The 26703-nt window shown below is 32.5% G+C and overlaps 3 protein-coding genes across 6 annotated transcripts in view; 1 reads left to right on the plus strand and 2 right to left on the minus strand.

The window, feature by feature from the left end:
- Positions 1 to 6653, minus strand: part of LOC134235194 (poly(ADP-ribose) glycohydrolase-like) — a 26122-nt gene extending 19469 nt beyond the window's left edge. The window contains exons 1-5 of one of the 2 annotated variants that reach the window (XM_062717314.1): positions 6561 to 6653; positions 3883 to 3957; positions 1781 to 1847; positions 1589 to 1665; positions 56 to 266 (exon numbers count right to left, since the gene is read on the minus strand). In XM_062717314.1, the coding sequence (XP_062573298.1) occupies positions 56 to 266; positions 1589 to 1665; positions 1781 to 1847; positions 3883 to 3946 (419 nt within the window). In that variant the 5' untranslated portion in view covers positions 3947 to 3957; positions 6561 to 6653. Of the gene's footprint in view, positions 1 to 55; positions 267 to 1588; positions 1666 to 1780; positions 1848 to 3882; positions 3958 to 6458 lie in introns of both variants that reach the window. The other variant, XM_062717313.1, reaches the window with a different exon arrangement.
- On the plus strand, positions 6630 to 13545 carry LOC134235197 (small ribosomal subunit protein eS24-like). Of its 3 annotated transcripts, none has more exons than XM_062717319.1 (6): positions 6630 to 6703; positions 7138 to 7206; positions 10163 to 10372; positions 10979 to 11089; positions 11835 to 11866; positions 13481 to 13545. In XM_062717319.1, exons 1-5 carry the CDS (start codon positions 6701 to 6703, stop codon positions 11838 to 11840), a joined length of 399 nt encoding a protein of 132 aa, XP_062573303.1. In that variant the 5' UTR covers positions 6630 to 6700; the 3' UTR covers positions 11841 to 11866; positions 13481 to 13545. The 3 variants fall into 3 exon arrangements, with proteins under 3 accessions (XP_062573303.1, XP_062573302.1, XP_062573304.1); XM_062717318.1 differs by having other exon boundaries at positions 11835 to 11854; XM_062717320.1 differs by lacking the exon at positions 11835 to 11866.
- Positions 13546 to 17438: 3893 nt separating this feature from the next.
- LOC134235199 (vacuolar fusion protein CCZ1 homolog) lies at positions 17439 to 23885 on the minus strand. The gene is made up of 12 exons (XM_062717321.1): positions 23657 to 23885; positions 21871 to 21961; positions 21643 to 21740; positions 21268 to 21390; positions 20577 to 20666; positions 19388 to 19563; positions 19038 to 19187; positions 18798 to 18943; positions 18597 to 18711; positions 18284 to 18433; positions 17723 to 17850; positions 17439 to 17625 (listed from the first exon to the last, which is right to left on the minus strand). Exons 1-12 carry the CDS (start codon positions 23729 to 23731, stop codon positions 17570 to 17572), a joined length of 1398 nt encoding a protein of 465 aa, XP_062573305.1. The 5' UTR covers positions 23732 to 23885; the 3' UTR covers positions 17439 to 17569.
- Between the last annotated feature and the right edge of the window lie 2818 nt (positions 23886 to 26703).

Genomic DNA, 26703 nt, shown 5'->3' on the forward strand with positions numbered 1-26703 from the left:
TAGGGTCACTATTTAGTACAGTATTCTGTAAGGTACAACATACAGTATAACTTACTCAAACAGATCTGGGGAGTATTCCTGTGTCGGGTCTCCATCACTATAGTCACTGGTCTGGGAGTCAGAGCGACAGGTGCCAGGTTTTACCGAGGTTCCTCCTAACACAGAGGTCCCAGCTGTTGAGGTGCCTGCACCTGAGGTCCCACTTGGTACAAATGTGCTTTGGGTGCCCACGGGAATCTGGGCTTTCTTGATACTACTTGCATGATCTAAAATTACCAATTAAATTTATTTTATGGCAAGGTACGGCAATATGATATAAACAATAAAACACGATCATGTATCATGGGGGTGCAAAATATGTCCATCAGAGAATTGGATCATACTTATTATTATTTTCTTTAAAAGGAATTTTCATTCATAGATATCTTTCAAAAACCCCTGGTAATGCATGCTGAGTTTTTTGCCCATGAACATCTGATGGAACTATAATCTTAAATTAATAAAAGGAAAAGTTATCCATTTATGAAAATCTCTTGTTTAATTCAAAGTAAAATATATAAAGAATGGAGGCGTACAATACGAGGACAAGCCACCCCTCTGAAAAAAGACATTTCTCAATTTTAAAAGTAGTATTTTTCAAAATGTTATGGTTTATATAATCTTTTACACATCTAATTCATGTATTCATGTATTTCATTGTTTTAATAGTTTATTAATAATTTATTTTTCACTCATGTTTTTAAGACATTTGAAATCAAAAAAGAAAAAGCTTCACATATGATTCGAACTCTCTCCATAGCGCAGGTTTGGTCCAAGACCAACTGCTTTAACCACTAGCTACAAAGTATATGCATAATTGTCGTCTGTCAGTATGATTTAAATGAAAGGGTTTGTTGAAGCGTAAATTTTTTCAGAAATTTTCGATTTTCATATAGAATGGGTTTAGATTCCATTTTTGGACAAATGAAATAGATTTCACATTTACGTTTCCAACATTTAAGTGTTCACGAAGAATGGAGACTTGACCCAATCATGTTCAAAATTCGTTTTTTATAGCTCTATTAAACCCATTTTCCACTACATATGCTTAACTGTCAACTTTGAAATAAAGATTATCAAATGTTAAGTTGTTCAGTAAAATAAAATAATAAAATGTTTTGAAGATGACTGATTACTGAGAACATAATTTTATAAAAATATAACTTTTCTGTGATTTTTGAAAATTGAGAAACATTTGTCTCAGAGCGGGGGATTGTACACGCTTTATACGCCCTTTTTCTTACTAAACATATATTCTAAGTGTTTTGTTTATGCAAATGTGTTTCAGAAGAAGTGTACAACATCATATATAGTCATTAAAGTGTACCACACAGTTCCTTTAAGTATTGGAACTCTTCAGCTCTATTGAAAAAGACAATAAAGTTCAAACTACATTGCATATTAAACCTCTTAAAAATATCAATAACAGAAAGCAGGAAGTTATTATAATTAATAACAGTAACATGAATGTAAGGAGTAAAAACAAAAAAAATATTTTAAAAAGTTAATTTTTGTTATGTACATGTATTTAGAAACCTTTCCACTTAACCTGTGCCACTGTTACTGAATCCAGAACTTTTATCCAATAGGGTGGCCTTGTTTTTCCCCGACTCTGAGTTGACAGATCTGAAATTATGGTACATGTAATGTGTATGTGAATTTAGAATAACGGGAAATATCACCAAAACAAAAACCAGTTCATAGAAAAATTTCAACAAGATTCTGTTGACAGAGTACTTACTGGGATGTGCCATGACTTTGAGTAGGTACCCTCTTCTCCTCCATATTTGTACCTGTCTCTTTTTTACCTTTAAATAAAAGCCAGCTCAGATAAAAAGCCCCCTGCTCTGAGAACCACCCAAACATTTTGTTTTTCTACTACTGACACAATTTCATCTCAGGAAGTGATTATCAAAGTCTGTTGTTCAAAGGAAACAGGCAGGGTTTAGAAATTATCATAAAAATAACATTCCAAATATAGCATCTATAATTAACATAGGGTTTACTTCCTCCCAGATGTGTGGATGTTAGATAAACTTTGGCTGCATGTCAAGTTGATGACACCAGCAAGCCACGATGTCCACCAGAGTAGCTAGCTCTGAATGGGGAATAACTCTGATTGCCAACTGTAGCCCCATTTTAATCCCTAGGATTAATTAAACAGTATTAAAACCACTGGACACTTCCATAAAGATATGACCAATTATGGGTTTACTGTTCTTGAGGAGAAGATTATTTAAAGATTTTTATGATGTACTCCTACATAAATATTTGTCTTCCCATCTATCCCCAAGGGTCACAATTTATACAAAACTTAACCTGAGGGGCGCGTATCATTACCGCTACATTTTCAAAAATTTCATTACCGCTACATAGTCATTACCGCTACAAAAAAACTTACATTATCGCTACATAAAAAAGTATACATTACCGCTACTTTCGTTAGCCAGCCACATATGCATGTACAGTACAACCGATACATGCATAAGACCCATTTCCCCTGCTCACCACGGGGAGGTGAAAGTAGGACTTTGAGCATGATGGTTTTTTTTTATTATTAAAATCAATTTTATTTCATAAAACACAAAAAAATTAAAATCAAGCACTGTTCACAGATAAAATTCTAAGTTTTGTCAAATGTTTTTACACTATTGCTAAAGCCTTGAAAGCCATTTGCTTGACATATTGTTGTTTTCTAAATTTATAACCATCGATAAGTTGGCATTCCATTGATTTGTAACAAACTTCTCAATTGTGGTCATAATGTTTAGATGACGCTAAATAATTAAATTTCGACTGCAGTTATTTTTATAAAGATACTCATTCTGATTAGATAGTGCGTGAATTCTGTTGATTAGAACTCATATACCGAACCATACCTGGCTAAATCGATATGTAGTGGTAATGAGTTGTTTTGGGCTGATTCAATATGTAGCGATAATGAGTTATTTTTGGCCGGAAAAATGTAGCGGTAATGATCGGTCGAAAATCTGAAAAAATGTAGCGGTAATAAGTTGAAATTTTTGGCAATGTAGTGGTCATGTTGACCTCCCAATCTACACTGCCTGAGGAGGTTTCTACATATTAAAGGTTTAGTTTTTCTGGCCAAATAGTGCTTGATTTTTTAAAAAAGTCATTATTTTTTAATACCTTTAAACTCAAAATCTCTTTATCCAAGGATTTTTTTATGGAAAGTGAAATTAAAACTGGCCCTGTGGTTCACGAGAAGAATAAAAAAAATATGAAATGTTTACAAACAGACAGAAGGACATTGGAAAAACTGTGATCAGGAAAGCTCATTGAAACATAATTATGATTTCAATGATTTCCAATAACCTTTTTTCTTCATCACATAATAATTTAATTAACAGTAAGTGTATAACATGTATAATGCAGTATTTGATTAAGAAAAAAAAATAACCGTGCATCATAGAAATTGGGTTGCCTACGTCTCAGTAACTGACATTTTTAAAGGCAATCATCTTTTTTCTTACACTACATGATTAAAATTAAATCCATTATACAATTCCATAAATTAAAAGTGAATAAAATCTTGCCCTTATTTTTTTATTCAGTTATTTTGCAGAATTGACATGTAAATTTCAAGTGAATTCAAATATGTTTTGTAATAAAAAAAATTGGCTAACATTGATTAGGTGTTTTAGTTAATGTAATTATAATTGAAACTAAGAATAGAAACTAAACATTAATCAGAAAATTTAACACTTCAAAGAAAATTATGGAATTAAAAAAAGTATTGTATTTCATATTTATCTTGTAAGTTGGTGGTATAATTAAATATGGTCATCATTTAATCTAAATGTCTCAATCATCACAGTGTACCTTTTTCTTTTCTGCGGAAAAAATCTAAGATGGTTTTTCTTTTCTTCTGAGGTGGTTCACTCATATCAAACAGCTCTGTGAAGTAAAATAGAAATGTTTATCATATACCAATTTTACTATGAGACTGATTAATCTTGATATTTTTTAAAAGATAGAACTTTGTTGTACTTCTACATATTGTTAGCAAATACTGTAAAAGTATTTTTTTCCGTGTGGTATTAATGTACGCTATGTACATGGTCACAAATTTTCCGCAGTAATTTGTCCAAGCGTACTTAATATAAATGTAAGGCACATACTGACAGTCTAAGAAATCCACGTAATTTTCTACCTGGGGATTAAACAGAAATTGAGATTCCGCAGAATTATGACCCCGTGGAAAAAAGTATGTCTACAGTAATCTAAATATAAATTTACTGTTTTAGTAGCAAAGGGTATAACAAAGGAATGGTATTTTGGCAGCATTGTTATAATTAAATGTTTCTAGAATAAAACAATAAACTTTGGGCCTTCACAACCTTGATAATCATTAATTCTTTTTCAATAGTATTTTCACCTATTTTCTACAACATACAGTAAACATGCTTATAGAGAAGTGCCAGTAATAGACCATTTTGTTTTGTTATGAGCATGATTTGTTATATACTTTAAGTTTACATAATTTTTTGGTCAAACAGAATGAAATTCACTTTGATGAAAACATCAATTCTTTAATAAAACCGTGTTCACTTTAAGTGTTGTTTTTTTTTTCTTTCTGTTAATAGATGCACTTCAATATTATATATTGAAACAAATTCATCTTCTTATGACATAATTTTTTAACTCATGAGAAAGTTTCAAAATGTTCTTGTTAATAACTTCTATCAGGGATTTATCAGCCTATTTTGGGAAACGCCATTTTTTGGAAATTGGGAAAAAGTTATCGGCTTTTTGATGATATTGGGAAAAATATATACCGTAAATCTGGAAATTTTTACATCGATTTTATTTTGCGAATTCGGGTCAAAATGGTGTTGATTAATTTTTACGTTTCAAAATTTTGCGAATTACCACTGCTTTGTTTACATTTTCTTATTGGTAATTTATTTTTCAGAAAAATATTTTTGCGAATGTAATGAACTCGCAAACTTGCTAAAAATTTATCTACATCAAAAATTTCCAGATTTACGGTATGTTGCTTAAACCATGTATTCACTATTCAGGTTCAATTTATTTACTGCTGTAATTTGGGCTACCAATTAACAGACAATTAAATATGATCCAACTTCATTAATCACCATACAAGATCAAGTATGAAAAATAGACTAATAAATGTGCTATGTAAATTTGAATTCAATGAGTATTCATTTTATACAACTTAAGGTAGTATATTTGTGTGCCATGAAATTCCAATTTAGGTCATGGGAGATCAGGGATCTTAAATCCCTGGGTAAATATAATAATTACCTCCTGCAAAATAATTTAAACTAAATGCACATTTTCTAAAATATGCATTGAAAATATATTTTTCTATCTGAAATAATGCCTGCAGTTCTTACCATTCACTCTTACATCAATTGAGCAAGTCAAAATTTTTCCAAGGATAACTAAAAAAGCAATGTTCTGCAATTGGGAAAAAATACTGCCAAATTGGGAAAAATTAGGAATGGGGCCGAATTTCGGTCCCTGAGAAGGTACTGATAAATCCCTGTCTATTAATGATTCTTTCTACTAAATACCCGTTCACATGCCCTGATTTACTCACTAGGGGAATTTTGCATGCAGTACATGTACAATTTAACATCAACTTGCTTTTAGATCCTTAGTGGGTTGCAAACACATTTTCCTTGGGAGCTAAGTAACTATTGTCCAACTCATAAAATTTCGAATGCGAGTCTTCCCATTTTAAAGCACTTAATCCAGTAAGAATCATTACACCTTTGTAACATACCGTGTAATTCTGTCACACTTTCCCTAGCCCACTGATACCTCAAATGACCAAGCCAGCAAAAAGACCTAAAGCTACACAGTATGGGAATATCCTCCTTCTTCTGAACCAAAAACAATTTGCAATTTTTTCTATTCAACTTTACAAATCATTGCCATTTTATATGATATGTTGAGCTCCATGTGAACGCTTAGCAAATATATTTTACACCTGGGTGCAGATTTTGCATGCATGCAAAATTTGCACTCAGTAAATAAATCAGTGCATGTGAACAGGGCTTTACACTAAATTTTAATGGTAGGATCAATGAACTCAGTTCCTCTGATCTCGTTACCATGGCTAGTTGAACTTTATAATGGCCAGGATTTTTTTCTATACCAATTTCATTTTCGGATCCAAAATCATTTAATGTTAATGCTTTATACTTTGATATTGATTTTTGCCCATCGTTATTCTTCTCTTTCACATTTCATAACAATTAATATAAAGACTCATGTATAAAATGCCCGAGCCCTCATAGTTTAACTGAAAAGAATATAGTGAAGGTAATTTGAATAGAATCGATTTGTTTATTTATGCTCTCATTGCTCTGCATTATAATAATATTTTTATTTTAATATTAAAAACTGTTTTCAATGTGTACGACAACCTTTGATTCTCTGGAACGCACAACATTCTCTCATGTGAAGGATTCCATCACAATTACCAATTATATAATTAATATATCGCTTGAACATTTAGTCGTACCCACCAAAAGAACTCGTAATTTACAGGGGCATCCTAAAATAGATGCACATTTGCTGGACAGACTAGTTCGAACAGCTCTAGGTCTACTTTCATTTTCGTACTTCCGGTTTTCGTCCTTTTCCGGTGTTCGTACAACCATTCAACATGGTGGGGATTAATACCTATTTAAATCTTGTTGAATCTAACGAATCTAGAGTTTACATATATTTTTATGAACAATAAATGAAAATCTAAAGTAACAATGATAACATTATGTGCAATATTTTCATGTTTAGGTGTATATTTGAATTTAAAACACCATTTTATATGTTTGTTTACATCTACATAATAATGACGTTTTTTGTGCAATTTCTTCGATTTAATCAGTAAAACATTAAAGGACACTTCAAGATTAAGAATTTGTAATATGTTTTAACATAGGAATACGTATATTGCCTGTTATGTTCACTCGGAACATAAGAATAAAGTACGGACCTGGAAAGAATGGGACAAAATGGGAAAGGGGGGGGGGGGGGTAGACTCTGTATCTCTGGCTTTTTATTATAGTAACTTTTAGAAACATATTTTTAAATATATTTCAGAGTGAAGGGGCGGCCACCATCCGAACTAGAAAGTTCATGACAAATCGTTTGTTGTGCAGAAAGCAAATGGTAATATTATGTTTCCTACACATGTACAGCTACTGTCATCCTGGAATATTTCAAATAATTTAAATTCTAAGCAAATTTGCACATGTAATCCATTCACAAAATACTTTTCTGAGAAATTATTCATTAAGAGTTAAAAAAAAGAGGAAGAATTGTGAATTGAACAGGTCCAGTCCAAAGACTATTTCTACCTACGTAGCTATTAATAGCTACCTAGGTATTTAAAGCTACCAAAAGTAGCTATTTTTACCTACTTTCTGCTTTACTTGCATTTTGTGGCCAAATGCAGGAACGGCGCAACATGGTGAGCACACAATTTTTTGATACAGTCACACTGATGATGAATATGACAAAAATTTGGCCAAATAATGAAAACTTCGTATATTTTAAATTTTGCATAGAAACTAATGTAAAATTGCCGATTCAGGAAGTAATCATTTTTTGGCAAAAATTTTGTCGTATTCATCATTAGTGTGACCATATTAAAAAAAATGGTATTTACCATGTTGCGCCGTTTGGTCTTTTGGTCGCAAAATGCATAAATTATATAAAGTAGGTAAAAATAGCTACTTTTGGTAGCTTTAAATACCTAGGTAGCTATTAATAGCTACGTAGGTAGAAATAGTCTTTGGACTGGACCTGTTGAATGCAAAATAAATTTAATGCATGACATGCTCTGATCTGGTCTGTTTAGATAAAGAATGTGACAAAAGAGACCTGAAACATTTTTTACATACAGTTGAAATAAAAATACATGAATTTACGATCAGATTAAAAATCATGTGTTGCATTTTGTCTTAAGGTAGATCGCGGGTTTACTGTCTGCCTGAAAACATAGGCTAAAAATTTGTTGGCTAATTCCTCTCGTTTTGAATTTTTCTTTCTGAATTTTTTTTTAGATTCGTCTGCGTGGTTAGATTGTAATCGTAATTCAAATGGGCTGATGTTGATGAGAACAGGTTACGCTTTTTCAATGAAATATATAGTAAAATGTCCCTTTTCTGCCGGTATACTCATTTCAAAACCATAATCATAAAATTAAAACGAAGCAGACAAATTATATATTACTCGATACAATGAATGTCAAGTAAATTTAGAATCGATTTATTAAAAAAAATTAGTATGTGTTCTCGCTCAATTTCTTGCAAAAAAACTTTAAAGTTTTACAATTTTTCATCAGAAGTATTATATTTTCATCACGACGTTATATTACGTTGTTACGACGTCATTATTTTCGTATGCCTGCATGACTCGAAAAAAAATGAATTAATAATCAACAATTCACTTAAAATAAAGCATGCAATCGGTGAATTCAATTTCCCGATATAATCATTGCCATAGCTTACCAACAGCGTGGCACTATTTCATTGTCACATGTTTTCTTTTTCTCGCAATAAACGTACAAGGCTAGGGGTGCAGAAAAATTATAACAAATGTACATGGATGTAATGAAAAAAAAAAACACTTCTTAGCGGATTTGAGAACATTTTCAAACATATATAAATTTTGCATCATTTATAGCTATTAATAATATGTACCCGATTTTAAATCGGAAATATTGCAGTTGAATTAAAGTAGCTTTATGACCTATATTGTATACATTTATACTTCATAGAATGAATTAATTTTGTCTATATCCCTGAATTAACAAACTTCAGTTTTCCCTTCGAAATGTCGTAAAGGCCATTTTTATCATTACTTTACCGATATAGAATACTTTAGAAAGGATACAGTATACTAAAAAACAGGTATTGATACTATAGAAAACATTGCTACTTTATGCTATTGTCGCCTCAATTAAAACGCCTGACACCCCCTCTTTTTTATGCTTGTCAAGGAATTTTTGGTTGTTGATAGAACCCCAAACTGAAAATATACAGGAGTAGCTGTGCCCCGATCTGGAATTTGTTTCCTACGGACCTGCAGCTCTTGCCTTGACACTCCCCCCCACAAAAAAGCAATTGCAGTTGTAAGCCGAATCGCTATTAATTGTCATTAATAAAAGGGTCTGAGTTATAGATGACAATTTATAGGACGTACATATTTTATTTGGTGATATTTTATTTGGTAATGTTACCTAAATCATTTACGTCTCTCATTAACCCCCCCCCCCAAAAAAAAAAAAACGTAAAAAAAAAATCATCAGTTAGAGAAACTCATGTACAAATGATAGTTCATCAAACATCTTGACGTACCATATACTGTCCATTTCTTTCTTGTTTTGAAAATCTTTTACCTGTACTTGGCTCAGACAATATTGTTGTGCATAAAAATATTACCAATCTAGGCGTACATCATCACGAAGAAAATGAATACCTTGTATAATGAGATCGAGATGGTTGTAAAACAAATAAATAATAATAAAACAAATAAATAAAAGTAGATTAGTATGGAAACTAAATTAAACAAACAAAATTCATAAAAGTGACACCCCCCCCCCAAGAAAAAAAATATAATAAACTGCAGGGCAGGCGCCAGACATATCGGCGGTGAATTCGTTTTCGTAAATGTATTAACAATTAGGCAATGATATTTTAGAAAGGTGTGTACAAACAACAGATATCAGCGTTAAATACTACTGCTAATGTAAAAGACAAACTTGATCAAAACATCATTTATTCTCAATTACATACAAAAAATACACCAAACAAACTTTAATACATATTTCACTTTTAGCACTGCTGAAGATATTTTTTGCTTGCTAATTTGAACGCGGTAAGCTTTTTACGTCAAATCCTATTATGACGTCAGCAAACCCGCGATCTACCTTAAATTTGCTTAAATAAATCTACATACAAATTTCCAGATAGAAGGGCTAGCTTATTTTGGTATTTTCAGTAAAGGATTTTAATTTTTTACCTGAAAACTTATAAATTTCACTCACAAAGCAATCTACAGCTGTAAATGTTCACTGGAAAGAAGCCTAAAAACAGCAGTACAGTTAATTTTATTTTTTCAGATTGTTGATGTATTGCATCCAGGCAAGGCTACAATTCCTAAAACAGAAGTTAGAGAAAAACTTGCCAAAATGTACAAAACCACCCCAGATACCATTTTCTGCTTTGGGTTCAGGACCAAGTTTGGTGGAGGCAAAACTTCAGGATTTGGATTAATATATGACAGCTTAGATTTTGCCAAGAAGTTTGAACCCAAGTACAGATTACAAAGAGTAATTATTTAAACTGTTTCTTTCTATAAAGAGGTTTATATCATTTATTTAATGATAGCTGAAAAGAAAAGATATACAGTAAAACTCGTTTAGTACGAACATGGGTATTGCGAATTCACGGATATAGCGAAGTCATCTTGGATTCCCAGCTGTATAAATTCAATGAATTTCTTATACGATTATAACGAATTACGGATATAGCGAAGTAATTTCATAGGTCCCAGTGACTTCGTTATAATCGAGTTTTGCTGTAGTTCTTGGAGAATGAGTATTGAATGACAGTTTGGGCTTAGGGCAACTTTCTAAACATGAATACTGGCCCTAATGATTTAAATTTTTACTTATCAAATTCCACATTCAATTTTACGGGAAAGTGTAGGATGTATTAAAATTTAAAATTTATTTAGTAAATGCTTGTTGAATTTTGATACAATAGTGACTGGTATCTTTTTTTATTTTTTTATTTTGATATTGTCAATAACATGCATAGAGCTTTAATGTATAAAATAAATTTATCTGAAAATAATTTTACATTCTGATAAAATGTGACACCCCTTCATAAAAAGCTTTTCAAAGATAGATTATAAGAACATCTTACTCTTATAGCACGGGTTACTTGAAATAAAGAAATCAGGCAGAAAACAAAGGAAAGAAAGGAAAAATAGGCAAAAGAAAGTCCGTGGTACAAAGAAGGCGAAAGTGGGAGCAGGAAAGAAGGTAAGGGACTTTGTTATTGTCACCAGGTCTTCATCGTTTATTATGTCTCTTACAGGAATTTTATTGTGGTCTTAACATAGAACTGTTGTACAGAGATTAAAACTGATATTGTGTGTCCCAAATGGTGAATGTATAGAAGAGATTTTATCTTGTTGACTGTTTATGAATTTCTATCAAAGAAAAATCTTGTACTGAAAACTCCTTCAGTAAATGTTTGTGACTGCAGCTTGATTTATAGATGAATATTTTTCACCGGAGTAAATTCAGTACTGATATGATAACACACAGTAAAGCTAGTTAATTGATTACATTTGTTATAATTTTTCAAAGATTTCAGGTTTTAAAATATTGAAAACTGACAATATTTTCGAAAGTTTTATATTTGTCTATCAATTTTTTTTAAATCTTAAAGTCAGGGTTACTTTTATATTTAATACTTCCCTAATTGAATTTCCAGGAAGAAATTTTATATTCAGGGATTTTCCACTGCCCTGTATAGCGGAATTTAGGACCCATTCCCAATAGCAAAATACATTCCATTTTCCCCCAAAAGTTTTCAAATGCTTAAAATATAAAATAAGTTTTTTGCTCACCCAAGCTGGTCATATAGATCAAGTACAAAATAAAAAGAAAAGAAAAGAAACAATCATTGTGAAAAGGTTGAGTGATAAAAATTACCTCGCACAATGAACGCATTATTTGTATTAAAGTGTATTTGAGATGGTGTTTACAATGTTGTTTACAGAAGTAAACCATGGTTCCAAGGTACATGTAAAGGTTTGTCTGTGTGTGTGTGTTCCTGTTTTCTCCTTCGCTTCTTTCTTCCCTGTCTAGTTGTAGCTAGATTTTTCTAGCAGCTATTCAGCAGGTGCACAAAGGTCAGGGAATAAGTCACATGACCTACACTCTCAATCAAACTATCACTACTTCCATCGGGTCAAATTTTTGACTTTGAAGGAAGAGAGACTACATGTAGTTCCAAGGGATTTGATTTTGTAATTGAGGAAATGAATGCAATCCTCTTGCTGAATTTTTTTCATTTTATGGAAGACCTGAACTTTGGTGTCCCTTTTTACCATGAAAACAGTAAAAATGAACCACTATTTGAAATTTTTGATTTCAGTGTAGATCTTTTCATTTTCTCACATACGTCATGTGGCAATATGTATGTTTGAGATTGAATTTTATTACTATGACAAGAAAGATGTCTAGAATTAATCGAAGTCTTCGAAAAAAGTGCTCAAGAAAATAAGCAGATTTCAAGCATTATTTGTCAGGACACTTGAAACACTTGAATATTTTTTGTAATGTGTATTTCTGAATCACTTATTTTCCCATAGATTGATGGTTTGTAGTAACAGTCATTCAGACTCACTAATAAAACAGTATAAACTTTTTCTACGAGTGCACCCTCCCCAAAATGTGAATTTTCAATCTATGTAGCACTAGTCAACATGTTCTTTTTTTTCAATATATATTGTGTGCACCAAAGTACACCTCTTTGACTTTTACTCCCCAGGAATACAGATTTGACTTTTATCTCATAAACTAATTCCTCTTGATAAAATCTTTAACTGATGACTAACAGAGTGTGTGCAGCCAAGTGAAATTAATCATAATGATAAGAATGAAATAATACATAAATGCAGAATTGTTTTATTGGTGTGACATAACAATATATAAATGCAGAATTGTTTTATAGGTGTGACATTTCTTATACCATTTCAATATAATATTTAGTAAAGTTTGTAACATCCAAATGTAAAACTGATAAAAAGTACATGTTTCTCATTTAGAAAAATAAAAAAAAATATTCATAACTAGAGAGCTTGATGGATGTAATTGGATTCCTATGTTTTAAAATTGGGAACAGCTCATTACAGAATTTTACTTTGTACTGAGTTTTTAAACCAAGTACTTCATGTACATGTGTATACAATAAAAAATCACATATTTACGTTTGTGCCAATTTTTGAGGTTTGAGAAAAAATTATTGATAAGTAAGGATTTGATTTTGAGGTTGGAGAAGTGTTGAATAGTAATGCTTGTTCAATTTTAGATTTTGTGGTGGTCATGAATTCAAGGTCCTCTGCATACCTTGAAAAACAACGAAAATTAACCCTCCACAAAATTTAGTGGCATCGCATTATCACTTTGAAGTCTTCTTCATAAATGAAGAATTCGATAATTACCTGTAGTGGCCAGCTTTACAAAATTTCTGACTAATATTAAGTGATATTGCAAGTAAACTCTTAACTTTATTATTGCTTCAATGTATAAAACCATCTGTATATTTATTCCATATGATGATAAAATAGCCATTCAAGTAAAGCTATACAAATTTTGAATCTGTATTATTTTATTAAATTATATATAATTTTATTTTTTCAGTAGTGAGATGGTGGATGCAAGAAGCTGGACATTTGTTGTTATTTGTAAATAAACTTTGTCCAGGACTGGCCTTTGTTTATTGTACCTTCAGAATCCTCTGTAGTTTGCATTAGCCATGTTAAAATGAAGGTAACTAACGTACCTGTTATAGAAGGACAAGGAATGGTTAGGCCAAAAAAATAATAGTCTTGTTTCCTGCTACCAGCCAGAAAAAAATAGGGTAGGTAGGTAGGAAAATTATTTTTTTTTTTTTATTTAATTTTATTTTTTCCAAAGGTATTTTCTGGATATGAACTACTACAAAACCAAAATGAACATGTCATAGCTAGGTCAATATCATCTTTTAAAATGAAATTCCATGTCTTTTGATGCACAACAGTGGAATTTTATGAAAGTCCATATTTTAAACATATATTTCATGTAATACAACTTGAGTATATATTTTTTTTTCACTTTTGAAACATGAAATTCCTAAAATTTTGAATTTTTTCCCCAAAAGCTTAAAAAAAACTTTAGGGTCGGGTGCAAAAAAATAGGGTAGGTCGGGTAGCAGGAAACAAGACTATTTTTTATTTTGGCCTTATAGATGATCATTATGTCAAGGTTCCATTCCTCAACTTGTAAAACATAACTGGTCTAGTACTGTCTTGTGTAGGGATCATCCAGGTCCCAGGATCATGAAACATCTTAAGCTTAAGTCCAAATATTCATGCTGTACTAGAATTTTTATTAAGAAGACAAAAATTAAAATATTTTTTAATATTGCTTTACAAAAGTGTTCTTATTTATAGCAGAATTAGAGATTCGTTCAATAATAAACATTTTACTGGCGATTACAAATTTGACTTGAGTCTAAGTCTGTTTCATGATCCTGGGACCTGTTGATTACTGATGACATGCATACAATTTATGCTGTGTATGCAGTCAGGTTTAAACTGAAAATGTGTCAAAAACTAAGGTAAATGAGAGATTATACAATGGAAACCAGAAAAATCGGTGTAATCTACACCATATTGAAGAGAAATTGTGATTCCGTGGAAATATAACCCATGGGGGAAAAGTATGTCTATTGTATGAACCTAATTTGGTAGGGGTTAAATGACCCTGAGTGATTTTGAACTTGGGGGGGGGGGGAAAGTCACAGGTCAAACATAAACAGTGCAGTGTAAGACCTTTAGGAGAAGACAATTTCTTTTGAAAGCAGTGGAATTCATCATCACACTTAACATATCATTTTATCAAGTTGAAGGTCACTGACAGAAAAAGAGATAAAATTTTTGTTCTGCAACTTCCTAATAGAAAAACATTGGGAGATCATACCTCAGAGATTAGCGTTGCAATGGTGAATTTTTGAGGCTCATACATGTACTTACACAAAATAATTAGGGCCCCGCAAGGATTTGTGGGTGCCCTATAGTAATCACTCTGTCCGTCCGACTGTCTGTCTGTCCGTCTGTCACTCTTCCATCCACAAATTTTCTGTTTTTTTCTAATAATTTTTTTTATGGTTGCCCAATCAAGTTCAAATTTGGTGTGGTAGTTCAGTAGTCAGAAATACATATTTTGATGCTAAGTTTGGTTCTCTATGTCTTCTGGTTTGGAGCTGGGGTGGTGGGGTAGATTCCTTAACTATGCATAAGAATGAATGGGCAACTTTTTTTATGGTTGCCCAATCAAGTACAAATTTGGTATGGTAGTTCAGTAGGCAGAAATACATATTTTGATGCTAAGTTTGGTTCTCTATGTCCCCTGGTTTGGAGCTGGGGTGGTGGGGTAGATTTCTTAACTTTATATAGGAAAGCATTGGCAAAGAGAGATAACTGCGGAAGATGTTCCCATTGTAAACTGAATGCTGCTATGAGTCTCTTGGGATTAATTAGCTTTCCTCCTGAAGAAAAATCCAGAGCATTATCTTTATCTGTCAAATTGAGATGAATTACCACCTCTGTCTGCAAATGAAGTTTGTTTTGAAGTTAAATCAACTTGGAATGCTATGAACACTCTGAAATGTGGATTTAATTATAAATTTTTCTAATTTATTTTTGTTTAATAGTTATGATTTCATTGAATTCTAATAACAAGAAATAGATTGAAGATTTTTTGATTTACCTTTTCACTTTATGTTGATTCAAAAATATTATTAATTTTTAGGATAGTTGTATAAAAACCCCATTCTATCATTAATACTGAAAAAGTTCTAATTGTAACTTTAGAAGAAAATGATGAGAGAGGTACAATTAATCCCTTGGGATTAATTATCTAGCCTGCTGCAGAAAATTCAGTAGGCTTTTCTTTATCTGTCACTTTAAGATTAATGAAAACCTTTGTCTGCAACTGCTGTTTGTTTGAAGTTAAGGTCAAGCCTTCATGATATTTGCATTCATTGAAGGCTGGCATTTTGTATAACACAAGCTTCATAATTGTTTAAATATACATTCAATGGTAAGTTGTTCTTTACTGCCTAATGTAAATACAAGGATATTATTTTCAGGTTTTTGAATATTCAGGAATTATCTTGAAATTTTAAGAATACAGTTGCTGTTGCTGTTGCTTATTCTTCGTACATTTTTTAATCATTCCGTAAGCTGCACCCTATTAATTCTACCCCATGGTGGGGCCCTTGCTGACTGGTCAGTTTTCTAGTTCCTGTTATATCCTGAAAGTATGTCATGACAAGATTATACAACAAGTTCAAGTTCACTGTCAGAAAACTGTTAAATTTGTGTCCAGTTCAATGTTCATTAATAGTTTAATTTTGGAGGTTGAAACAAAGTTCATTTTTAGCTTATATTATTTCAGAACCTTGATCCAAGGTCATTTTAGCAAATTCAAGGTTACCAAATATCAGGTCCATAATTTTCTGATAGAGATCAGTTCATGGTTTACAATTTAACGGTACACAGATTACATACTTCCACAGGATCTACCTATTTTCAACCTAGGTCATTTTAGCAAGGTCAAGGTCACATTTGAAGCATTTGTATATGGGTACTTCAATGTCCCAATTCAGGTTATGTAGTGTAACACGGGTAAAAAATGAAGGGCATTGAAGGTTCACTTTTTTGTGGACAAGCAAACAAACAGGTCGAAAACTAGATCCCCAACCTTTGATTATAGCCTTTATAGGGACATAAAAGGTTATCAAAATACATGTATATTAAAGCTATATAGGGCGTATCTGAGCTTGAAAATATAAATCCAGATTTCAGTGTAGATTTACATGATATTCGTTATTTACGTTCAAATTCAAATTTCCCCATTTTGAAATAAAATATCTCCACATTTCTATAATTAAATTGACGTTAAACTGTGTCTGCTATTTAATTACAAGCCGGAAATAAATCGGTTATTGTTTTAAATCTGTGATATCTATGAAACGTAATTGATTTAAATTGTGTAATTTACAGGAAAGCAAAATCTTTTTAATTTTAGTGAGGCTGAACTTATAAAAAATATGTCATACATGACTTTAAAATAAACCTGAAATAAAACATGGACCCCTGGGAATTCCAGAAGTGGTACCAGGTGCCTAGGAGGAGTAAGCATCCCCCATTGATTGCTCAGATCTGCCATGACCCTAATGTATTTATCTGGTAGACAGAACATTACATAGTTGACTTAAGTATAAAAACAAATGCCTACCAATAGGTATGAAACATGCCAGCCAATATATGACCCAATAAATAACAGAATTTATGAAATGCTGACCTGAAAAAATGAGGTTGTTGAAATCCTTGTAATATTAACTTATCTGTCAATAGCCTCCCAGGTTAAAAATTGATTGTACTCTGAACATTCTCTTGAGTATGGAATACTTTGGGCAATGTAAATACATGATCAAATAATCTAGGTTGGATTAATTAATCTGAAAGCTAGGAATGACAGAGAAAAAATAAATCACATTAGAAACTTTTAAAAATAGTAAATTCATTTCTGCCCTTTCAACCAAACACATCTATATCAGTATACATCATTTTATTAATAAAATTTAAAATAAATACATTGATAAATCCTATCAACATTGATACAATGCTCAAGTTTGTATTGCACACAAGGAATTAAAAACGCCTAAAATCCACACACAGTCTATCAATCCAAGAAAAATATACTGTTAAAGTTTGATGCACATAGTCTTTTGACTTCCTCTGAAAAATAAAATAAACCAATAGAAAACAGCAGTCCAAATTTAAAAAGTAAGGTTGAACACATAGCTGAACACTATTTAAATACAAGTTTTCTCACCATTTATTTCTATGAGGTTAGCATTCTTCTGATTTATAACCACAAAGAATTCCCTTTGGTCTGATTTCTTCCCCACCACCCAGTTGTCTGTTGAAGTCTTCACGATAATCTCACCATCTTCTGGGCTACTAAAGATAAATAAGTTATTGACATGCTTGTGTAGGAAAGAGACAACAAATACTCAGATGATGTAGAAGTTGAGAAAGCCTACAGACATTTACCTGTAACGGAGGTCATTCAGAGATCATTTACCCACCTCCTAGGTCAATTCCAATGGTGCACAAAATAATGGGTTTAAATTTCTCATTTCAAGAAACATTTGATTACGTGGATCAACAAAAAAAATCCATGAAAACTGTATGTTTAACAAGATTTTAACAAGATTGCTTGTCAGGTTTTAAAGTCTTAAGATTTTTCTCTCTAGAGCTAATTTAAATCAGAACTAAGGCTGGAAGCAAAACACAATTATGGATCATCAATCATTAAAGACAATTTTTATATAGCCATTTTGTCCCCCAAATATGATGTCCTTTGTCCTTATTGATGAGAAGTACGATATACCTGGACATGTCGGAGCTGATATCGGTCAGTAGTTTCAGTGTCTCTGGAGGAATACTGACACTACCCGTCTTTCTCATGTCTGAGTGAACTGTAGTCTTCTGGGCCAAGTTCATGTGGTTAAAGTAGATGAAGCGATACGCTGAATCAGCCCTACAATAAAGGAGATAAGGTGGTAGAAGACTAAATCATGTAATTTTAAAAAATGTCCAGTTAAGAAAGACTTAAAGGAAATTTAACAGGAATTTTAAGTGAAATGTCTCAATAATTCAGCAGCACAGCATATGTTTAAGGTATTTTAATATATAGGTCTCACCCTGTGTTTGCTCTCTTAGAAAACTGCTCCCCAATTTCTGAAGCCAGCTGTGACAGTCGGGAACCAAGGAAACTGTCCAACTTACGACAAAGGTCAAAGGTGACTTTGGTGGAAGCTGGAAAAAAATTAATTACTATACATAATTCTGTAGATGATTTTCAGATGTACTGTTAGTAACCAATCTTTTTAAAATACACTCACCTTGTAGGAACATACAGACACTGGCATTGTGAGCCCTGTAGACCAACAGATAGCATTCTTCATTGGGAGTCTCCGTATTAATGTACACTCTAGGAATTTTACCCATATTTTTCTCATCCTGCATATCAGGTGGTCCAGTTACAAACCTACATGTATGAGTAAAAGGTAGATGTAGAAGACCAAAATCATGTGTAACAATATGTGCTTTTTAAAGCAGACAAGACAGTCAGGCGTGCTTACTTCCCATAATGCACATCTCCCATGGCTGACGAGTTCCTAGCGGGGGACGCTGAGGTCGTTGATTGGAGTTCTTGTTCTTGGTAGGACGGAAACAGACTGCTGATCAGGTATTTATAGATAATCCTCATGTCCTCCTGCTCTAAACCACTCCTAAAAAAGAAAGCCACTGCATTACATATAACAATATATTGCTCTACATGGTGGTTACTTTGTAAAAGAAATAAAAGCTTGAAATGATCTCTAAAAGTTTAGCAAAATGTGAGCATGATATAATAAGAATACAGTAAGATAAACACTGAACTACATATGGTTACAATAATATAAAGTTTCATCCTCTGATCCCAACCTACCATACTAATTGGTCATTATAAAGGAATGCTGTGTATTTAATGCACGTGAAGGAAGCCTCTAGGAGGTTGATAAAACTCTGAACATGAAGATAAGTATTCTTGTCCAGCGGCATAAAATGGATCCCAGAAAAAATGTCAAGGATGTCACCATGTGCCAGTCGTAAGGTCTGCAAGTACTGAAAAATAATATTACAGTATTTACACAAGTACTAAACTAGAAAGTTTTTAGTTTTTCCATAATAAAGATATGTATCACACATGAATTATGAAATTTTTCTTCCAGTGACCTTGAACTTCCCCAAATGACCTTGGGTCAAGGTCATGACACACCCTTGGGTCATGGGCAATCTTTATGTGAAATTAGGACCTACTCAGTTTATCCATAAAAAAGATATGGTCCGCACACAAATTATGAAATTTTTCTTCCAGTGACCTTGAACTTCCCCAAATGACCTTGGGTCAAGGTCATTAAAAAAGTATCTGAACCTACCAAGTTTATCCATAAGAAAGATATGGACCAGACATAAATTATGAATTTTTCTTCCAGAGACCTTGAAGTTCCCCAAATGACCTTCGGTCAAGGTCATGACACACCCTTGGGTCATGGGCAAAATAATACACGAATTATGAAATTTTTCTTCCAGTGACCAGTTCCCCAAATGACCTTGGGTGACACACCCTTGGGTCATGGACAATATTTGTGTTACACAAGAAAGATACTGAAAAATACATAGGTTACAGTATTTACACAAGAAAGATATTACTGAAAAATAATTTACAAAGTGATATATACACATGGTATAAAAATAATATTGCATTTACACAAATATTGAAAAATAATAATACAGTATTTACACAAGCACTGAAAAATAATATTACCAGTATTTACACAAGTACTGAAAAATAATTTACAGTATTTACACAAGTACTGAAAAATAATATTACAGTATTTACACAAGTACTGAAAAATAATTTTACAGTATTTACACAAGTACTGAAAAATAATTTACAGTATTTACACAAGTACTGAAAAATAATATTTTCCATTTTACCATTAAAACTCTACCAAGTTTAAAGGACAATGTGTATGATATGCTAACTTTTAAGCAACTAAACCATATTGCATTTTCCTTTTGCTGTAAATAATCAAAGATGAAATAAATCCTATAGTAATTAAATAGATGCTTACCCTAACATAGAAATGTTCCAGCCTTTGCTGCAGGACTTTCACATTATTTCCTGTCCTGTCTAATATGTAGGCAAATGTACCATTGAACAGCTGTAACAATAAAGGTTTAAATATCAGCACATACACACAATCTACAATATATACATCTAAGAATTTGTCATTCTTTTTCTGTTAAACAATAACACAGTTTTACAACATAGGGTAGATAGATCTGTTAGGGATATCTCTCTTTACAAGTACTTATAAACCTTACATTATATGGTTGGTTTGCTGTGAGATGACTTCCTCTGATTACCATTTACAACAAGGTTCAGCAGCCTGTTAGAGAAGAGCTATAATTACCTAGAACATCCTATAGCTTTGTTGTAGGATAGTCTTAATTCCATGGAACATCCTATAGGCTTGTTGTAGGATAGCTATAATTACCTGGACCATCCTATAAGTGTGTTGTAGGATAGCTATTACAACTTATAACATCCTATAAGCTTGTTGTAGTGTAGGAAGGATAGGTATAAGTACCTGGAACATCCTTTAGACTTGTTGTAGGATAGTTATAATAACCTATAACATCCTACAGGCTTCTTGTAGGAAGGATCACTATAATTACCTGAAACATCCTGTAAACTTGTTGTAGGGTAACTATAGTTACCTCGAGCATCCTAAAGGCTTGTTGTAAGATAGCTTTAATTACCTGAAACATCCTATAGGCTTGTTGAAGGATAGCTTCATAAACAGTGTCCTGAACCTCCTCTTCATGATATTCATACAATGGCTGACCGTCCTTTGATTTCTCAGTGTAGGGTACACTTACAGTCTGTTGAATAGCATGATTTTTTCAATAATTTATCCATTGAAAAATAAGCCTCAACATCCCTCTCTAAGTATTTTCAACTTTGGTTATTTTTAATCTGTATCTCAGATACTATGGATATGTCTTTATTTATGTTTATTTCAGGTCCTAGCACAAATTTCTGAAGGGAATTTTTTTGGGCGCATAAGCCTTGTAAAAACTTCTTGCATCCTTTTACAGAATCTATTCCAACCTAGACAGATATGAAGAACAAACCATGATCATCCAGAAGTCTTTTTCTGGTTCCAGGAAAAGCTGCCTTCTTTTGGTGGTATGGAGACTTTGACATGGTTTATCAGAAAATGTCCTGTTAACAAAATCAGAGAACAAAAAATCAGAGTTGACCAAAAAAAAAACCTGCTGCAGTAGTAGAATTGCAAGTGTGGACATAAGAACAGCTTTAAAATAAAATTTTAAAAATCAAACTTTTATAAGAAAATGCAAATCTGACTATAGCCTCACACAGGCCTATGTGTTTTATCTGACTGTCTATATCTGTGTCTTTTGGATGAAAGAACACTATCTTTTTGTGCTCCTAAATCATCAAAAAATAGCATTAGAGTTTCAACATTTCAATTCATGCCCTACTATGTAGTTATGATAAGGCAGTATGAAGCTTTAAACATACCATTTCATTTCAAGCTAGGTTTTCTTTCAATTTGTAAACTAGGTATAAAAGAACACCAATTTGCAAAATTTTTTTTTATTCAAGTACTGAAATCTTGCTGACATCCTCAATGATAGACTTCAACTGTATATTATGACCGATAGCTTGGGTGTGTCCACATTGTGGCTCGAACCTACAACCCTCAGATTTAAAATCCAAAGCTCTACCTACTGAGCTAAATGGTTAACCCACTAGCTAGTGCTAGGAGGAGCGTAGCCTCACTATTTACAACACATATTAGGCACTTTTTAAACTCTGTTACAATATTGTAACGATCCCTCCCCCATTTTTCTTGAATCTCATTTTTTTTATCTTGGTATTTTTCTAAAGCACTTTCATGCATACTTTCAATTCATCCATCAATTCTTGTATGGAATGTAGAAATGTCCAGCGAGAGTTATTTCTTAATTGTTGGTTGACAACTGCTTAAGTGTAGTGAAGATCTATGTTATTTTTCTTGTGTTTCGATGTGTTGAATGTCAGACATCGTCTTGCTATTTAATTACACACTTTTTTCAAGTACATACGTAATTTAAAGTTGCTCTTCAATTTGTAAAGTTACCTTATTTCTTGTGTGATCGATGTTTTAAAGACACACCAATTTGCGCTATACTTTGTTTAAAGTGATGCTTCACGGTGATATTTTTATATATCTAATGTAAATTCTTTTAAATTAAATGTTAAACAGTGTTAAATGAGCTTTTAAAAGTGTAACTTTATGTTTTATGAATTTATTTAATTTATTTACACATTGTAATAATTTCACATACAATGTACGAGAGTGAGATTTCATTACGGGACGATGATTACATTTGATTGGCTGATTATTATTTACGGGATGGAATTATTAGTTATAATTGGTTATGGCGGGTTTTGCTATAAATACCCAGATGGATATCGTTTGCTCTCTCGTTTTCTTTGTGTCCTAGAGATATATTTTGTCCAGAGTAATTTAGGGTGTGTCTATTTCACACTAAGTGACTGAAGTACATAATACGTAATGTTAGGTTTAAAATCTACTAGTAATTGTACTAGTTTTATTTATAATTACTAGTTGTGAACTAAATGGTTCTCACTAGCCAGTTTAGGAGTTAGGAAATATTTCTGCTGCGTGCTAGTATTTGAACTAGTAGCGGGAATATTTATTAGTAAACATTTATTGAGAGCCACGTTTTATTTTTCGGGGGAATTTATACTTAAATTACAAATTACTGGAAATAGTGCCAGTTGCCCAGTTATATCAGTAGTTGTACTGATTTTGTCTTTTTCAGAGAACTTGTGAATTTCAAACACTGTTATTTATTTTCGTTGTTCATGTATTATTGAATAAAATTATAAAACTTTACATCTTGTTTTTGTTCTCAACACAAGGCAGGCGTTCCGAAGCGTTACAATATTATGGCACCATGTCTAGAAAGTTCAGAGAAGTGCACCGAAATATTTTACAGGTAGCCTTAAACTTGTCACATTACCAAGAGAAAAAAAGGCCAGATAATAATCTTGCTAGAAGAGTTTTCTAAAATAATAATCACTTAATTTTTAAGGATAGCTATAAAATCAGACCTCTCCTTCCCTGGGTCCATAAGTGGGGTTGAAGACACAAAAGTTGACCAAAGATATGCCACCTTTGGTTCCCATTCTATGTAACTTGTGGCTGCATCACTTTAAGGTATACATATTAATTCCACTATGTTTTGGTTCTTCTTTCATGCATGTTCATAATCATGATTCTATGGAAATAATTATCTTTATCAGCATGTCATATATTCTCCAAAAACAGCCAAGAAAGAACCTGAAAAAATAACATTCAAAAGAGTTTGAATCAATCTCGTCATAAGTAAATGTATAAAAAGTTTATTCATCATATTACAGAACCTTTTCTTTGTATTTAGAAAACAAATGTCATAAATGCATAAAAATATTTGATGAGAAATAAATCTTCATTTTACTGAACCACAGGCACTTAAAATGAATGACATCAACATGGTTTTTATTAAAAAATCACATTTTGTTAAATAAAATTACTACAATCATGTTAGCTGCAGATCTGCATTGTTATGGTTTTATATACTGTATTTGTCTTTGACCATAATGCTACAGATCCCGTAATGCAAAAAAGGTGCAATTTACCGCGCAATATTTTTTGCACACTTTTTGGGAGAATTTCACCATTTCCTAGCATTGGTTAATCAACTACCTTTCACTCCACAATTCTCTGTATATTTTATCCATCTCCCAACCCTTTATAGTAGTCTCTTCAAGTGACTAACTTGCTTGATTAACATTATTTTTTAGATTGCTGAAAATTTACTTCAAGCGAGTTTATTGCCTGTAGAGACAACTATAAATGGTTGGGAGGTGGATAAAATATACAGATTACTTAAATAATGTGCCTAGAATTCCGTTGTGAAAGGGGGTTGATTGACCAATGCTAGAAAGTGGCAAAATTCTCCCCAAAAGTGCGCAAAAAATATTGCGCCGTAAATTGCACCTTTTTTGCTTTACGGGATCTGTAGCATTATGGTCAAAACAAATATATAAAACCATAACGCTACAGATCTGCAGCTACAACCATGTATAACATTAAAGGTTTAGCCAGACAAATTGTAATCATTTGAAGCTTTGATTCAGGTGAGCTAAAAAAAAAAGAAAGGACATCTGCATACCTGTTTACCTTCAATTTTGATGCTGGCCTGTATCCTACTCCTAGCAGTTACTATAAACAAACCAACTAAGATGGCACTTTCCTACAAATACCAACTGCTGTACTCCTGCAAAAAATTATCTTTATTCCTATACTCTAACCTTAACATACTTTAGGAGCTTTAGGGTTAAGAAATTTCAGTACTATATAAACAATAATGATGTATTCCGGCATGTGTTGATAACATGACTGTTGATTACTTGATATCCTGTTCGACAAACTTAACAGACTTTTATTACTGTGTACAGAATATACGACATACAAAAAGCAGAGAGGTTTCAGGATAGGACAATTAATGCATAACGAATGAGTTAACATACTGGTTTTTTCATATAACACGTTTTTTTCTCCGAGTCCAACACTGAACTTGAACTCTGGTCCACATATAAACCGGAAGTGGGAATTTTACTTTCGGTTTTAGAAAAGATAACTTGTACCCCGACGTATTCGCTTATCGGGTGCCCCATTCTGTTACGAGATGTTGTGCTACCATTTTAAAAACTACTTTAAAAATTCAAAATATGAATTTATTGTCATAGATGCCTCTTTTCGATTGTTTGTTAACAGAAACATTTATTCACAAGTAAAAGAGAGAGTTTCAAGTGCAGTTGTGCCTGTATTCAGCTACTGATTTGTAATAACTGCAATAGAACAAAAGTTGTCATAGAATGTTAGTAAATCCTATTTATATTTGATTGTCAGTGACACTCAAATACATGTACATAAATATGTCATTGACCTTGATGTCATTTGAAAGTCCTTTATTAGAGAAGTATGCATACTAAATATGACAGTCCCTATTGTTTTGCAAAAGTTTGGCAGAAAGTGGAAAAAGCTATTTTTAGCATATAGGTCACAGTCAAGGTCAAAGGTCATTTACCTTGAAGAAAGACCTCATACCAAATATGAAGTCTTATTCTTATGGTTCAAAAGTTATGACAAACAGTTGAAAAGCTATGTTTAGCATATAGGTCACAGTCAAGGTCACAAGGTCATCTGACGTCTTGTAAACTTTTCACATTTTCGAAAGAACTGCTGGGCCAATTTCAATCAAACTTGGCACAAAGTATCCTTGGGTAAAGGGGATTCAAGTTTGTTCAAATGAAGGGCCACACCCTTTTCCAAGGGGAGATAATTATGAATTAGAAAAAAATTAATGGCATTTTTAAAAAATCTTCTTCTCAAGAACCACTGGGCCAGGAAAGCTGAAACTCATGTGGAATCATCTTCAGGTAGTGTAGATTCAAGTTTGTTCAAATCATGACCCCCGGGGCAAGGGTGGGGCCAAAATGGACAAGTTTTACATAGGAATATATGAAAAATCTTTAAAAATCTTTTTCCAGAACCACTTGGCCAGGAAAGATGAAATCATGTGGAATCACAGGTAGTGTAAATTCAAGTTTGTTCAAATCATCACAAGGTTTTACATAGGAATATATAGGTAAAATCTTTAAAAATCTTCTTCTAATGAACCACTGGGCCAGGAAAGCTGAAACTCATGTGGAAAAGAATGTATCAATTATGAGGAGCAATGGGGCCAAAATGGCAAGTTTTACATAGGAATATATAGGAAAAATCTTTAAAAATCTTCTAATGAACTACTTGGCCAGGAAAGCTGAAACTCATGTGGAATCATCCTCAGGTAATGTAGATTCAAGTTTGTTCAAATCATGACCCCCGGGGCAAGGGTGGGGTCAAAATGGCCGGTCCAAGTTTAACATAGGAATATATAGGAAAAATCTTTAAAAATCTTCTTCTCCAGATCCATAGGTACAGGAAAGATGAAACTCATGTTTAATCATCCTCAGGTAGTGTACATTCAAGTTTGTTCAAATCATGACAAACAGTTTTACAAAAGAATATATATAGGAAAAATCTTTAAAAATCTTCTTCTAATGAACCACTG

Source organism: Saccostrea cucullata, unplaced genomic scaffold (assembly GCF_032062105.1).
Source record: "Saccostrea cucullata isolate Sc308-1 unplaced genomic scaffold, CSIRO_AGI_Scuc_v1 ctg23, whole genome shotgun sequence".
Classification (NCBI taxonomy): domain Eukaryota; kingdom Metazoa; phylum Mollusca; class Bivalvia; order Ostreida; family Ostreidae; genus Saccostrea; species Saccostrea cuccullata.